This window comes from Toxoplasma gondii, chromosome X, assembly GCF_000006565.2.
Source record: "Toxoplasma gondii ME49 chromosome X, whole genome shotgun sequence".
Classification (NCBI taxonomy): Eukaryota; Apicomplexa; class Conoidasida; order Eucoccidiorida; family Sarcocystidae; genus Toxoplasma; species Toxoplasma gondii.
This window is the reverse complement of record NC_031478.1, coordinates 2,047,818-2,061,094: the sequence shown is the minus strand read 5'-3', so window position 1 is coordinate 2,061,094 and position 13,277 is coordinate 2,047,818. Positions and strand designations below refer to the sequence as shown.

General features: G+C 52.9%; 1 protein-coding gene across 1 annotated transcript; it reads left to right on the top strand.

Moving 5' to 3' along the window:
• The first annotated feature begins 519 nt into the window (after positions 1-519).
• On the top strand, positions 520-12,776 carry TGME49_225770 (Tyrosine kinase-like (TKL) protein). The gene is made up of 13 exons (XM_018780112.1): positions 520-910; positions 1,017-1,118; positions 1,346-1,555; positions 1,816-1,982; positions 2,350-2,456; positions 3,012-3,157; positions 3,549-3,655; positions 4,137-4,221; positions 4,550-4,680; positions 4,975-5,055; positions 5,740-6,503; positions 7,095-10,690; positions 11,219-12,776. Exons 3-13 carry the CDS (start codon positions 1,382-1,384, stop codon positions 11,906-11,908), a joined length of 6,048 nt encoding a protein of 2,015 aa, XP_018636006.1. The 5' UTR covers positions 520-910; positions 1,017-1,118; positions 1,346-1,381; the 3' UTR covers positions 11,909-12,776.
• The last annotated feature ends 501 nt before the right edge of the window (positions 12,777-13,277 follow it).

The window sequence follows — 13,277 nt, the reverse complement described above, 5'->3', positions numbered from 1 at the left end:
CAGAGGAAAGCCTTTCACTCTCTTTAGGCATTGCCTTGCGGTGAGCATGCAAGCGCTAGCCCTCTTTTTTCCTGCATAGGATCGAAGAAAACCATTCCAAAAACAACATCGTATAAGAGGCGAATACTTTCCACGGTGTTGCGCTGCTGAGATAGTCGACGCCCAGTTTTGGTTTCTGCTATCTTCCGCTGAGATCACCTGGCTTGTTTTTGTGGTAGCGAGGGCACACACCCAATGCCGACACGTTGGAATTTTGTTCGGTTGATGCAGGGCTAGATCCTGTCGTGTCTGCGTTGTCCCCCGACTTGTGCTTTCGCACGTTCTCTCAATCTTCGACAGCCCCTTCACGTGCACACGTCCGACCTGAAAATATCACCAAAACCAGCAATCCGCAGGGGATTTTCAAGCCTGCCACACGCAGGTTTTTACACCTACGGCGGACGGCTAGTACTGACCGAGGTGGAGGCCCTGCAGTTGCCGGGTATCTAGTGATCTGCGATTGTTCCAGAAAGTCCGTGATTCAATCCGAATGTTTTTAGCACTGCCTGGTCCGTTCTGGACTGGTCAGTGCAAGCGCAATAACATATTGCGAGTGGCCTTTTACACACACGGGTTGTCCCACTTCGCCTCCCCAGACAGGCGACGGTCTCATCCACGATATACAACAGCCCGCTTTACAGACAGCCTGCACTGGCTTTGCGGCAAGCTGGTTTTTTTCGAAGGAAGGATCCGCGTCAATGTGCCTCAGGATTCTTTCAGAACACGGAAGAACCAGGTCCTGATCCATCTGTTTCTTCGTCTGTCGGGCTGGTAAAGCTCCGTGAGGGAGAAACAGAGAACTCCGATCCAAATGGAGCCTTCGCATCCGGTGGGCCGCTGAGGCGAGTTCTCCTGCTCCGTCGGCCCTCGTGTAAGTTTGTGTTTTTCTCGCGACAACGTCCCATATTTTTCCTCACTAACATAAACGAGGCTGCTACGGACCCAGTGCCTTGTGCGTCCTTCTCCCGTTGGCGCAGAGCATCCGGAGAATCAACTGTTTTACTGCTTCCTCGCCTACTGCCAAGCCGACCGCAAATGAGACCAAGCGCGTTCTCTGGGACGCCAGCGCAAGAGCTTGCGTCAGTCTGTCACTCCGTTCATTGTGCGCGACAGGGCTTTGACGATGGATCTAGAGGGAAACCACCCACCATGTCATGCAACGCTTGGAAATCCGAGGCCTCGACGTGATACGGACGTCACTGACAGCTAGCGATACAACGCAGTTCCCACCCGTCCACAATGCTCTCAAGCCTTGCAGTCCTCGAACTAGAAGGATGTCTGCCATGTTTTTCCTCGCGCGTCGCAGGCACTAAGGTGAAACGTTCAAAGCGTCTTTCTCGCCATGGAAACCGGACCGCCGGGCGTGAAGCAGCGGGATAACGAAGTGGAGGCTGTGGACGCGAGGAACATGGAGAAGCCCGTGAAAGGTGACAATATGAATGACGACGGCGAAAACGCTAGTCGAAGCACAGAGGACGACGCTCTCAATGACATTTCACTGGAGTATTCATATGAAGTAAGACTATCTCATGTGCCACGCAAACATATCAGAAGGAGCATGGCGCCGGTCCCGCCATAGGCTTATATTCTTCATATTGTTAGTGGGGTTTCCAGCTTTCGCCCAGGGCTGAGTTCCGAGACAGTGCAGCTTCAGTAGTGCTGCGAGTAAACATTTGGTGTGGTCGGTAGATTACACCGTTTCCGCAGAGTTCTACCAGGATCTGCGAATATCTGAAAGACAGGTACAGCCGTGTAATTGTAAACTTTCGGTTTCAGGAGCTTTACGCGGCAACAGCAGGGTTCTCGGTGATTCTGGGCCAGGGAGCATATGGAAATGTCTATGAAGGCGTGTTGCGCGATGGAGTAGCTGTGGCTGTTAAGTGGCTGCATAAGCCCAGGGAAGCTGGGTTCGAGAAGGAAGTCCAAGTACTTTCGAAATTCAGGTACGAATTTTGCTCCAGGTTTTGCCCGGGTGGCCAACAAGAGCGCAAGTCTTTGCAAGCAGTTTTTTGCTGCTTTCAGTCATGCTTTCTTGAACTGGATTGGGCAGAACTGTTCAGGGTCGGCCTCTACAACGCCTGACGTCGTGCTTTGCATTATAGAAGAAAAGAAATTGTTCATCATGCCACCCCGCTTTTTGCAAAGAGCAGCCAGCGACGTGCACGTGAATCTTCGACCGAACAACGAAAGCTCGATACCGGGCTGCATTTGGAATTGTGGTGGTCTGCGAGTGGTGTCCACTTGGCTGTAACATCGCCAAAGCGAATCGCCAGTTAGGGGGTCCCTTGCTGCATTGACTGTGCTGTCCAGGCACCCGCATCTTGTCATTCTCTTGGGGTTCGCCCGCCATGGGAAGGATCGATTTCTTGTCTACGAGCTCCTCTCTGGAGGGGACGTAGGCATGCGTCTTCAGAAAGGTGAGCTTCGTTTTTCGGTGGCGGTGACTTAATGGCTGTCGTCAACAGGAGCTGAGTGTTTGACGGAACTCTGTCGTCTACGTTGTTCTGTGCGGCAACACCAGAGCTCGACTCAAACACAGAGGCCGACCAGGGACCAGCTGGCAACGGCGACTAGTACAGTATATCTCTCCTGCAGTGGTTCTTGAGACGCCTGAGTTTGAAAGGAATATAATTTGCTCGATTCTCCTCAGCTAGAAACTCGCGACTGCATTGGAGAAGATTCCTCGTAGAATGCACTGTATTCGAAACGGCGTCGAGATGCCACATGATTTCCTTGCCGACAGCTGTGGCCGTACCACAAAGAGTGACCCTCCTTCGTGAACCATCGAGACACGCGACAGAGGGACGGCGTGGGGGGGCAAAAACTCTCGAGTATCTGACGGTCGGGAAAACCAACGATAACTGCTCGTGAGGGACATCTAGCCTGTTTAGTCACAGGCTATTTGCATTGCCGGTGTCAGGCACTCCGTGAGCATTTTAGCAAGGTTTGAATCTCGGTCTTTGTTTTCTCAGGTCCTCTCCTTTCGTGGCAAGATCGGCTTTCCCTGGCTCTTGACTCTGCCAGTGCTTTGTCGCATTTACAGCATCACAGTCCTCAAGTGTATCATCGAGACATTAAAACAGCGAACATTCTGCTCGACAAGCACAACAGCGCAAAGGTGAGTCACGCATCTGCACACGTAGAGGCACAACACGGAACACCGCGTCAGAGGGTTTTTGGAGCTCTCAGGGAAACGCCAATGTGTCTGTCTTTTGAAAGACCTGCCGTACGTGGAAGATTGGATAAGACGTGTGAGGGGTTCTTTTGTCGTTAAACAGCGCTCAAGGAACAATGTTCTACCACCCTGAAGCCATCCGAGTAAAGCTGACCTGGTTCTGCAATTTGAAGGATGCGTTTTTCGCATCTCCTCTGCTGCGCGGCCAGTGTCCATTCTTATTCCGACAAGACAATGCCGTGCGAGTGTTCAACCGTCTCGTTATTGGACGTGCCCAATGGGGACCACGAGTGTGTGGTGGAGCTAAAAGTCCCTTCATCTTTTTTCGGTGCAGGTGGCTGATTTCGGCCTTGCGTGTCTAGCCAAAAAAGGCGAGAACGGCTGTGCAGTGAAGCAAACAGCGGGCACAATTGGCTACGCCGATCCGAAATACATTTCAAGGTGAGCTGGCGTTGTTATGCTGGTAGCACCTACTTGGTCTTCAAAGGGTACCTCAAGCTGGAAAGTTCGGCGAATTTGTGTTTCGAGTTCGCTCAGTAGTCACGGGGAGAGCTGGAGGATTCAAGATTTTTTTGCCAAGTCCAAGACGCCCCGGCTGCTCCTTTGTTCTACCCTTTTGCTGAACGTAGCTTGGGAAGTCAATCCGGAAACAGGCAGAGTCGAGGTGTAAAACGCTTCCAGGTGGGCGCTACTGCAGCAAAAACGGCACGGAAACTACGAGCTTTCCGGCACACTCAGGGTTTTCGTACTGCTCGTATGTTGCCGGAGTCGAGTTGGACGAAAATTAGGCGGGAGCCTACGCCATTTGGCGAACTTTATCCGTGGGCGTAGCGTAATATGCAGCTGATGTGTGCTTTTGACACCTTGACGCGAACGTGGTATCGTCCTAGTTAAAGGGAGTTCTCTCGATTGTGTCATGCAGCGCGGTTGTCACGGAAATGACAGAGGTATACTCATTCGGTATGGTTCTGTTAGAGCTACTGACGGCCAGACCCCCTGCAGTACTCGTAAGTTTTCACCGAGTAGAGGTTTTCTTTTCAGTCCTGTCTGGTGGTGTTCCCGTTTCTTTCGTGTGCACATTCCCAAACAAAACCTCTCTACGCAGTGGAGTCACTCCTGTTGCGTGACTTGCGGAAAGAGATTGCATGCCTTGACGAAACCAGTCTGACATACGCCGTCGTCTACACTGGCAACCACAAAAAAGCCGAGATAGATTGAGAAGAAGTCCCTCAGACGTTCGTGCGTGGCTGGCAATTGTCTGTTACCTAGCACGCTCGCTGATATTAGCCATCGGAAAATAGAAGTGAAACCTCCCGAGTGAATTCATCTCTGCAGAACGCCGATGGAAGCATCAGTTATCTGCTCTCGACTATCGGGACATCCATTCGTCGAACTCTTGGTTACATTGACCCGCGCGCTCGATTCCCTCCACACCTTGCTCAATCCCTGGCAATCCTTGCCTTCAGGTTGGTTCTTTACGATAGTTTGCTTTTGACAAAATGAAATGGGCATGGCATCAACACGGAGGCCGGCGTGACCTGTTACAGTCAGCTTCTGCCAACGACATCCTCGCGCGAGGAAACAACAACATTTCGATATTGCCTCGCTGGGTTCGTCTTAGTCCCTCGCTTGGATCTCCAATTCTGAGCAGTGCTTTGACACGGATGCGTCCGTGGTTCCATACAGTATTCCAGTATTCTTCAGTGAGTCGCTATTGAAATATCACAGTATCCGGAGCTGCTTTCTGTGTGCATTCACAGCTGTATTCAAGCGGACGAGCGACATCGACCCCCGTTCCGGAGCATCGTTCAGCAGCTTCAGCTCCTCTGCACTGCGGCTAAGTAAGTCCTTCGAGCAGCAGTGCGGACAGGCTGGAGACCACTATCTGAATGGTAGACGACGGCCAAACTGTTAGATCTCGGGGAAGTTTCGACAGCACGCAAGTAACACGACAAACAGTAGATGTCAAGGGGAGCGTCATGCCTACGTGTCGAGGAAATGCCTGCCGTGCGCGATGGGGAGGCCACCCACAACCATGTGCATGCGGAGGGTCTTCAGGGAGATTATGCCTCCTAAATTTTTGATGTTTTATTCAGAAATAATTCGTTGCTGTGAGTCATTGCCGGATTGTTGCGCACACTCAGACATCCACCTAGATCGGACCTAGCAAAGATCGATCTGCTGCCCATGTATCAGATCGTGTTTTCGTCCTCCGCACGTACAGTTTTATGTTTCCGTCGTTCTCACACTCGCTGTGTGGCACATGCATTTGTTTCTTCGCAACATTTTGCATGTCTGTTTCAGATGCGACTAGTGCTGCTCTCATTTTCAAATATACTCAATAGAACTGACAGATTCACCTAAAAAAATGAATCGCCACATGGTTGAATCATTCGAGGAGGCACAGAATGGTTTCTAGATTGTCGTCTGCTCTCTTCTACTAATCAGTGAGGCGATTATTGGAGATCAACTGTGCCTTTCCATCGTGACGCCGCTTGTGTTTTGTGTGTCGTATTCTGCTTCAGTCTTCATCCTTGTCCTTCCCTAGCTCTGGGGCGCGCTGTGGCGGCGGCTGCCAGTGGCGCTGACGCCAAGGCGGGCAAGGCGTTGTGTTCGTCTCCACCTCTTTTGCCTGGGGTTTCTTTTGATGCTGCCGCGTCACGTGAGGCAAAAGCAATGAGGAAGATGATACGTGTCACGGGGAGACGGGATAGCCGTGGAGAGTACAGGGAGAGAGAGAGACGTGACAAGCAAGACAATGAGTGCGACGACGCATCCGACTCTTCCAGCATGAAATGCGCCTTAGGGAATGGCTGTTCGCGTGCAGCGTATGCTGCTTCTGACGAGCTGGCTTTCCTTGGGTCGCCACCCCGAGTCGGCAGGGGGTTCAAGCTAGAGGCGAAGAGACTGTCAAATAGGAAGACAAGAATGGATGGATTTGCAAAAGAGTGCGGTGGAACAAGGATCAAGGCCTCAGAAGCAACGGCATCGCGGAAGGGTGTAGATGGAGGCGCACAAAGAGAGGAAAGGACGCGAGTCGTGTCGGGATGCCGACGAGAAAGTCAGGAGGAAAATGAGGCAAAACGAGGTGATAATGTCCTGGGACAGGCACGAGAACAGATTGCTGAACAAACAAGCAAAGGGTCTCTCACAATACAGATGAACCAAAGAAACGGAGACGGGCGCACACTTTTGAGGAGTCCAAGATTTGCTCCCGATGAGACGGCCTCCGAAAAGAGTGAACATGGCAACAACTGGCAACTACAGCGAAATGACTCTGAGAACACAGGTGAGACGTGTGAATAGGCGTGTGCGCGAATACCTGTGGTGTGCGTTGCCGGCAGCAGTGGAAGGTAGAAGAAAGGGAGAGGTCGTCGTTCTGACAGAGCAAGCTTGACGGGAAAGTCGCTGGGCAAATTCGTATAGCCGTAACGAACGCGAGGCTTGCCAGGAACCGACACCCGAAGCACAACGCAGACTACTGTTGGGAACTCAGTTCTACCTAGTGCCTGCTTTCACTGAATGCTGACGTTTCCTGGATTCGTGTATTCTCTCTGCGAAGAGAGGCAGGATCTTATGATTCGTCTGTATCATTGCTCTCTCTTTTTCTCAGGAGGTGCTCTCGAAAAGAAAGAGCTTTGTTGGAGAGCCTCTGCATCTCAGTGCCTTGTCTCAGCAATTGAGCCTTCCTCTTCTTTCTCCGTTCTGCCACAGAGAGCCGGTGTTTGCTTCCCTTATGATGCGCCTTCTCGCTCTGGAGTGGCGATCAGACTCCGCTCTGCTAGAGCTATTGGTGTGTCTGTTGGAAAGCGTTCGTTGGCGTTAGAAAGGTCCCCATCTGATCATGTTTATTCCGCCGGGTTTCCTTCGTTCTTGTCAGGCCGCTGCTCATCGTCCGCTTCCTCCCTTGCAGCATCGACTAGGTCTTCCGCCGCGACTGAAGACGGGCAGCCTGCCTGCGGGCGGGAGGCCGCTCCCCCCTTGTCGCCAGCCGCTGGTCCATCTGACGACTCTCCATCCCAGCTTTCACAACGTGAGCGTGAAGACGCGACAGTTGAACGGGATTCTAAGTTGGACAGCGGCAACGTCGAGTTAAAGTCGCCTATCGTTCGTCCGCCACACCCGATGATTGGCAGTTCGTTGCCTTTCCACAGCAATGGCGACGAAGCTACTTATGTCGCGGACCCTACGGCCACCGCCTCAGGCATGTCACCAAAAGGCCATGGCATTGGTAGCTTGGCGTCTCAATCAAACTACACAAAAGGATCCAGGCTGCGCATTGTCAGTAGACAACCACTTGCAGGAAGCCTTCCTTCTTCACGGCGTGCCGATTGTGCCCCCTGGACTTCGTGTGTCAATCCCGGTGGTCCGTCGCGGGAGAGTTGCCCCTCGTGTACCCCGGAGGCTCCTTCACGGGTATCGCCTGATGAGGGTTCAGAGGAGGAATTCGAGGCGTTTTCTCCGTCTGAAGAGCCAAGCGCATGTGACAGTCGAAAGTTGTCTGCTGTTGCGAAGAGCGTCCCTTCTCTCGAAGCAAATCACCCGAGAGAGTTTTTGTGTCAGGAGCCTGCTGAAGCATCGCATGTGCCTTTTGCCACGTCATCTGATGGTCGCCACGCATGTACGACTCCTGCTTCGTCTACATGCAGTAAATATTCTCCATTTGGGTTCCGTCAATTGTCTTGGGATTCAGTCCGTTCAGCAGAGTCTCTTCGATGTGCTTGCGGTCATCGCGCAGTAACGCTCTCCAGCAGGCGGGGAAACAGCCGCTCGGGGACTGCCTCTTCTTCTCAGCCATTAGCGGCGGGTTCTCAGGGCGAGGCGGTTGCGTCTGATGCGGAAAATTCTTCTCCTGGTGCAACACTCCCTAACCGACGGGGATTTACGGCCGAGCCAGGGCGTGATTTTCCCGGAGAGCGAGTGACTGACCACGAGAGAGTTGGCGAAGGCGCCTCCCACTGCCAGTTACGCAGAAATTGCACTGCGCCTTCCTTCCGCGCTGATACTTGTGAGAAGCATGTGGTGTCTCGGGCGGAGGTTCCCCGTTATCTCCACAAGGGTTCTTCGACCAGGACGTTTCATGATGAGAGAGGGAACCTGCCGCGTGAGGCCAACGAAGACATGCATGAGCCACCCCACGCTGATTCGTTGGCACCGAAAGTACCCCTTGCGTTCTCGAAGACAGAGAAACCATCTGGTGGCAGATCACGTGGAGTTCTAGTCTGCGAGGTGCCAGGTGCGTTTCCTGGAGAACCGCCTCCTGGTCTCCCTCCAAGGCACTTTGATGGGACACAGGTGGTTTGCTGCCACAAGACCATCCGTAGGGAACTGGACTGCCTCAGCGGGCAGTGTGGGGAGCCAAGAGACAGCCTGAAACGTCAGGACTGCTCGCCAGGGGTCACGAAGGAGGGAATCGAAGAAGACAAACGCGAAGCCCACGAGCCGTATCAACAAAGAAGTGTCTCGTTCTGCATGTGCGCAGAGCGAGAAGGTGACGGTGAATCTTCTTTTCCCGGCGGGTGTGCCTGTCAACGGCACACCGTAGGTTCTTGCTCTGGGGATCCGTCACCAGTCAATACTTGGGAGGACAAGGCAGTATCTCGGAGTCACCACCAAGCTGTTCCAGCACCTCGAATCAGCCGCTACGAAGAGGCCAAAGACTTGCCGAGAGCAAAGCCCTGCTGCGAGCGACCCGCGGGGCGAAAAGCGACGAGCGCCTCACACAATCCCCAGGGGTTGTCGTCATGCGCAGAGCGGTTTAGAGGTGACGAAGGAGAATCGTCGGTCTTCCCCACATCTCCTGACTTCCACCGGGGAAGCCCACGAACCGTTGGGGAAACAACGCAGTCGGCATTTTCTCTATCCTCGGGGAAGGGCCTTTGTGTTGTCAGTGAGAGTGACACTGCTCAAGGCTCGACTTGCTTTCCTCCGTTGCCCCACTGCACGAACACGGTTCAGTTGGTCTCGCCTGACCAAAGGGCGACTTTAGCCACTTCTCCCCTCCTTTCTGGAGCTTGTGCCGCCCACTGCCACTACAGTTCTCTCAGACCAGGCAGTGCATGTCAACTCACGGAAGGCACAGGAGGGAGCACAAGTAGTACCGCGCCGGCAACACCCCCTATTAACGCAGGCAGTGCTTGCAACAGCGCCCGTGGAGAAGGGAAGCAGTTAAACAATGGAACAGCGGGTACCTTGCGGGTCAGCCGAGACATGTGTCCTCACTCTTCTAAGGAAAAGGGCGACACGGTGACTCCGCTCCATGCTGACACGGTTTCATCCAGCGAACGAGCGCAGTCTGGGCTGCTGGAATCGGAGAAGCCGCCGCCGTCTGCTTTCAGTCCGGAGCCTTCCATGGAGGTTCTGAAGCGCCACTCGGACTTCTTAGGCGATGTCTCCGGAGGCCCTCCACCAACCACTGTTGCTCTCGCATCAGGTGATTTGAGTCAGCCAGCGTCTGCAGCTCCTGGAGTATTAGGAGACGCGAGCACGTGCCGCCCCAAGAGTGTCGCCTCCCATCTCCCCCAGTTATCTGTTCGGGGCTCCGCAGGGGGTACTCCCCCTTGCCTCGTTGGAAGCAAGAACAGCGGGACCGGTCCAAAGACAATTCGGCTCCCCCACACCCTCGCGGTAGCGTCAGCCACAGGAACGCCACTCGAACTGGAAGAACCTGCGAACGACGGGGACGTATCCCCTAAGAAGCCACTATCTCGTGAATCGATATCCAGAGCTGAAGGTCATCCAGAGCATAATGATGCAGACGCCCAGACTTCTGAAGCCACTAAATACGAAAAAGTAGACATCCCCTTTTCTGAGGATGAGGAAGCAACGGCTTTGCAAAGTCTGTCCCCTGCTCCTTGCGATACGACTATGCACAAAGAAAATGAGCTTGCTGATGCGCCACATGTTCTCAACCGACAGCCTCTGACAGTCTCGTGGCGGTCGTTCGCGATGTGGTCCGATTGGGGAAGGCTGTGGTCCTGTCCAGCTTCTACTCAAGCCACTTCCACAGAAGAGCCTAGCGAGATGGCTACTAACGAGGGCAAGGCTGACCAGACGTTCGGCGATTTTCCAGTGAGTGTGCCAAAAGAGCTCCCAGGCGACGACGTGGGATCAGCAGGGTGGGTGGACAGTGGTGGAGACCCGCTAACCCATGAAGGAGAGAATCTGTTGAACTGCAACGACAAAACAGGTGATGAGCCCGTTTGCATAACCCAAGGCGACTCGTCGCTTAACGCTGGGGAAGAAACTGACGGAGGACCAATTCCAAAGGGCGCTACAGCTGAAGCAGCCGATCGTGGGCAAGAGACACCCGATGCCTTGTCGCTAGTGCAACAGCCGACAGTTCATGACGTTCCGGTGACGCGAGGACCAGAGGGTTTCAGGGATTTTATTGCGTCGTTGTTTTCGGGGCGCCAACAGCCGGAGGTCTCTACCACAGATCCTATCGAACCTGGCCATCCAGACGCTTTCTGCCAGGTTCGTTCACAGTGAGGCAGAAAATCCACGGCGATTGCAGGGGTGAATGTACTGAACATCTAGCAAAGGTACACTGCAAGAAAGAACAAGAAAGAACCTGTTTGCAATCAATCGGAGCGGTGGATACGTTCCTTCCGTAACGCAGTCGAGCGTGCACTTTATTAGTCTCCTGCTCGGTTGTGGATTTTTTTTCGATGATTCGTATGTGTGTGTCAGAGAAGTTGCCTCTGAATCCCACAACGGTGCACGGTTGCCCTTAAGGTTTATAGAGGACACGAGCGTGTAAACTGTATACGTTGTGATAGGTATGATAGGTCCTATCAGCAGCATCTCTGCGTTGTATCGGTAGCAAGCGCATGGGCGCTGACCCTGCCCTCGTTTCGGCCGTCCCCCTGCCAAGCTCCACGAATGTGAATATTGTGGAGGCGTATCTTGCGTATTCCAGTTCTCGCAATGCGTCGTAAACGTGGATTTACCGTGGTTTCACATTCTTGAGGAACGTGTCCGCGCCTGTCTCTCTGCCTTCAGTCCCCTGCCCCTCTCTCGTCAGATTTCCAGTTCACCAGCGAGATACCGTCCTCTTTTTCATCACCAACATCTGGGATATTTTCTCGCAAGGCACAAGTGCAACGGCTGAACACATCTAGTTGTTCGTACCTGGCTACTCCATGCAACGAACAGACATCTCGGACACCGTGTGCCGCTTCACCGCGTCCGGGTCACTTCATCCTCTCACCCAGCGACGGGCCTAAGTTTGATGTGGTGCAGGGGGAGAGTTGTCTTAAGGATTCAGCGCCAGGGACGACGGAAGGTGCAGTTGCAGGTGCCGAATCCAACGAACGCATTCAAGACGTCCACACTGACAAACACAGGCACGCGTGTTCCAGTTCTGTCGATCTTGAGAGAGGGGAGGCGAACGAAAGAGGAGCCCAGGAGGAGGAGGCAAGAGAAGGATGTGGGCAGAGTAAGAAAGGTATGAACGGAAGTGGCGCTCACTGTAAAACTTTTGTAAGAGCTCTTTCGGGTCCGAAAACCCTCCGCCAAATTCAAGGCAGGGGAGTGCTTTCTTTCGAGACCGCATCAGTGGATGACGCGCCCGAGGCTCAGGAGGTGCGCGCAGAAAAGGCTAGACGCTTCTTGGCTGGGGAAGTCGCTGACGAACCGGGAGCCAGCAACCAAACAACTGCCAAACGGGAAGGCCGTCGGGACGGAGAATGAGGTCGAAGAAGAAAGGGAAGGTGAAGAATACTGGAAGGAACAGGAAAGGAACCGACTGAACGGCTGACCAGGTTTTATACGCGTCAGGATGCTATGGAGATTTTGTCACGGGCACGCGGATTGCACAAGTGTGTTCGCGTAAGAAGTCTCGTTCCCTTCGCCTATTTCCGTTGTAGTCCATTTCTCAGAGAAATAGCGTGGATGGTTCTGAGAAACAGTCAGGTGTGGAAAGATAAATAGAACGAGAGGCACGGCGCACGCGACCGCCCTCACTCACGACTAAAAGCGTATACTGAGGAAGATGAAACCATTTAGGGAAGTGCTACATGTCGAAAAGATACGTTGCTTGGAATTTCTTTCTGAAATGCAAGTTAGCGCGTGATATGTTATTCAGGATGTGTTGCTTGGATGTTCCCCACCTCGTGACACACATTTCGTTGTCTCATTTATAATCTAGGTTTCGCGTAGCCTCCTGTCAGAGATCTCCAGGATACGCCGCGACTTTGATGGGATTATAGGTTGACCCCTCTTTGTGGTTGTCATTTGTAAGCCAGCGTTTTGCTTCCTTTTGCATTATTTATCTTCTGTTTTTCGTCCTTGCCTCCTTGATCACTCCGTCAAGTGGCTAGCCGGTACATTTCTATGAGTGCCGGGTAGACGGTTCTCTGACACCGGAAACCACGAATTGTTTACACTGGTTTGCGGGGAACGAAAGATCAGGTCTTTCTGGATAGGTTGTTTTAGTTTTGGTCGGCAGGTGGCATTTCGTATCGAGATGTACCAATCACTTATCGTCGTAGCAAAAACTCTTGAACATCCCTTAATAAGCTTATTCTTTCGCTGTATGCATTCTGCGTCGATCGTCACGACGGTCGCGTTCCTCTGACGCTCCTCTGCAGAGTATCAAGGAGTCTTTCGCTGTACAAGAGGGACAGGGACTCCGGTTGGATAACGAAAACTAGCGGTTTATAGCGTTGCAGAAAGTACAGCATTCAGGAACTGCTATTAGGTTAAAGGCAAACAGCAAAGCACGGCATCCATTGGCTTTAAGGGGGGCTGTCTCGTTAGAACAACTGTCCGGCGTTTGACGGAGGCTGTAACTAACGACTATCATCAGAAGACCAGACGAAGCTGTTCGTCACAAATCTCCAGTTGAAGGACGGCACTGAAATGAGATATGGTTGTGATTCACTTCATCCACTTCCAGCGACTTGGCAGACCTGCTACGTCAACGGTGGGACATGTATCCTCGTCGGAGCTGTCTGTGAAAGCTCCGGATAGTGCGAATCCAGTAGCAGTGTGATGCACGGATGACTGCTTCCCATAGAGCACAATTAACAAACTTGTGGTAGACTTTTCGTGCGCTTAC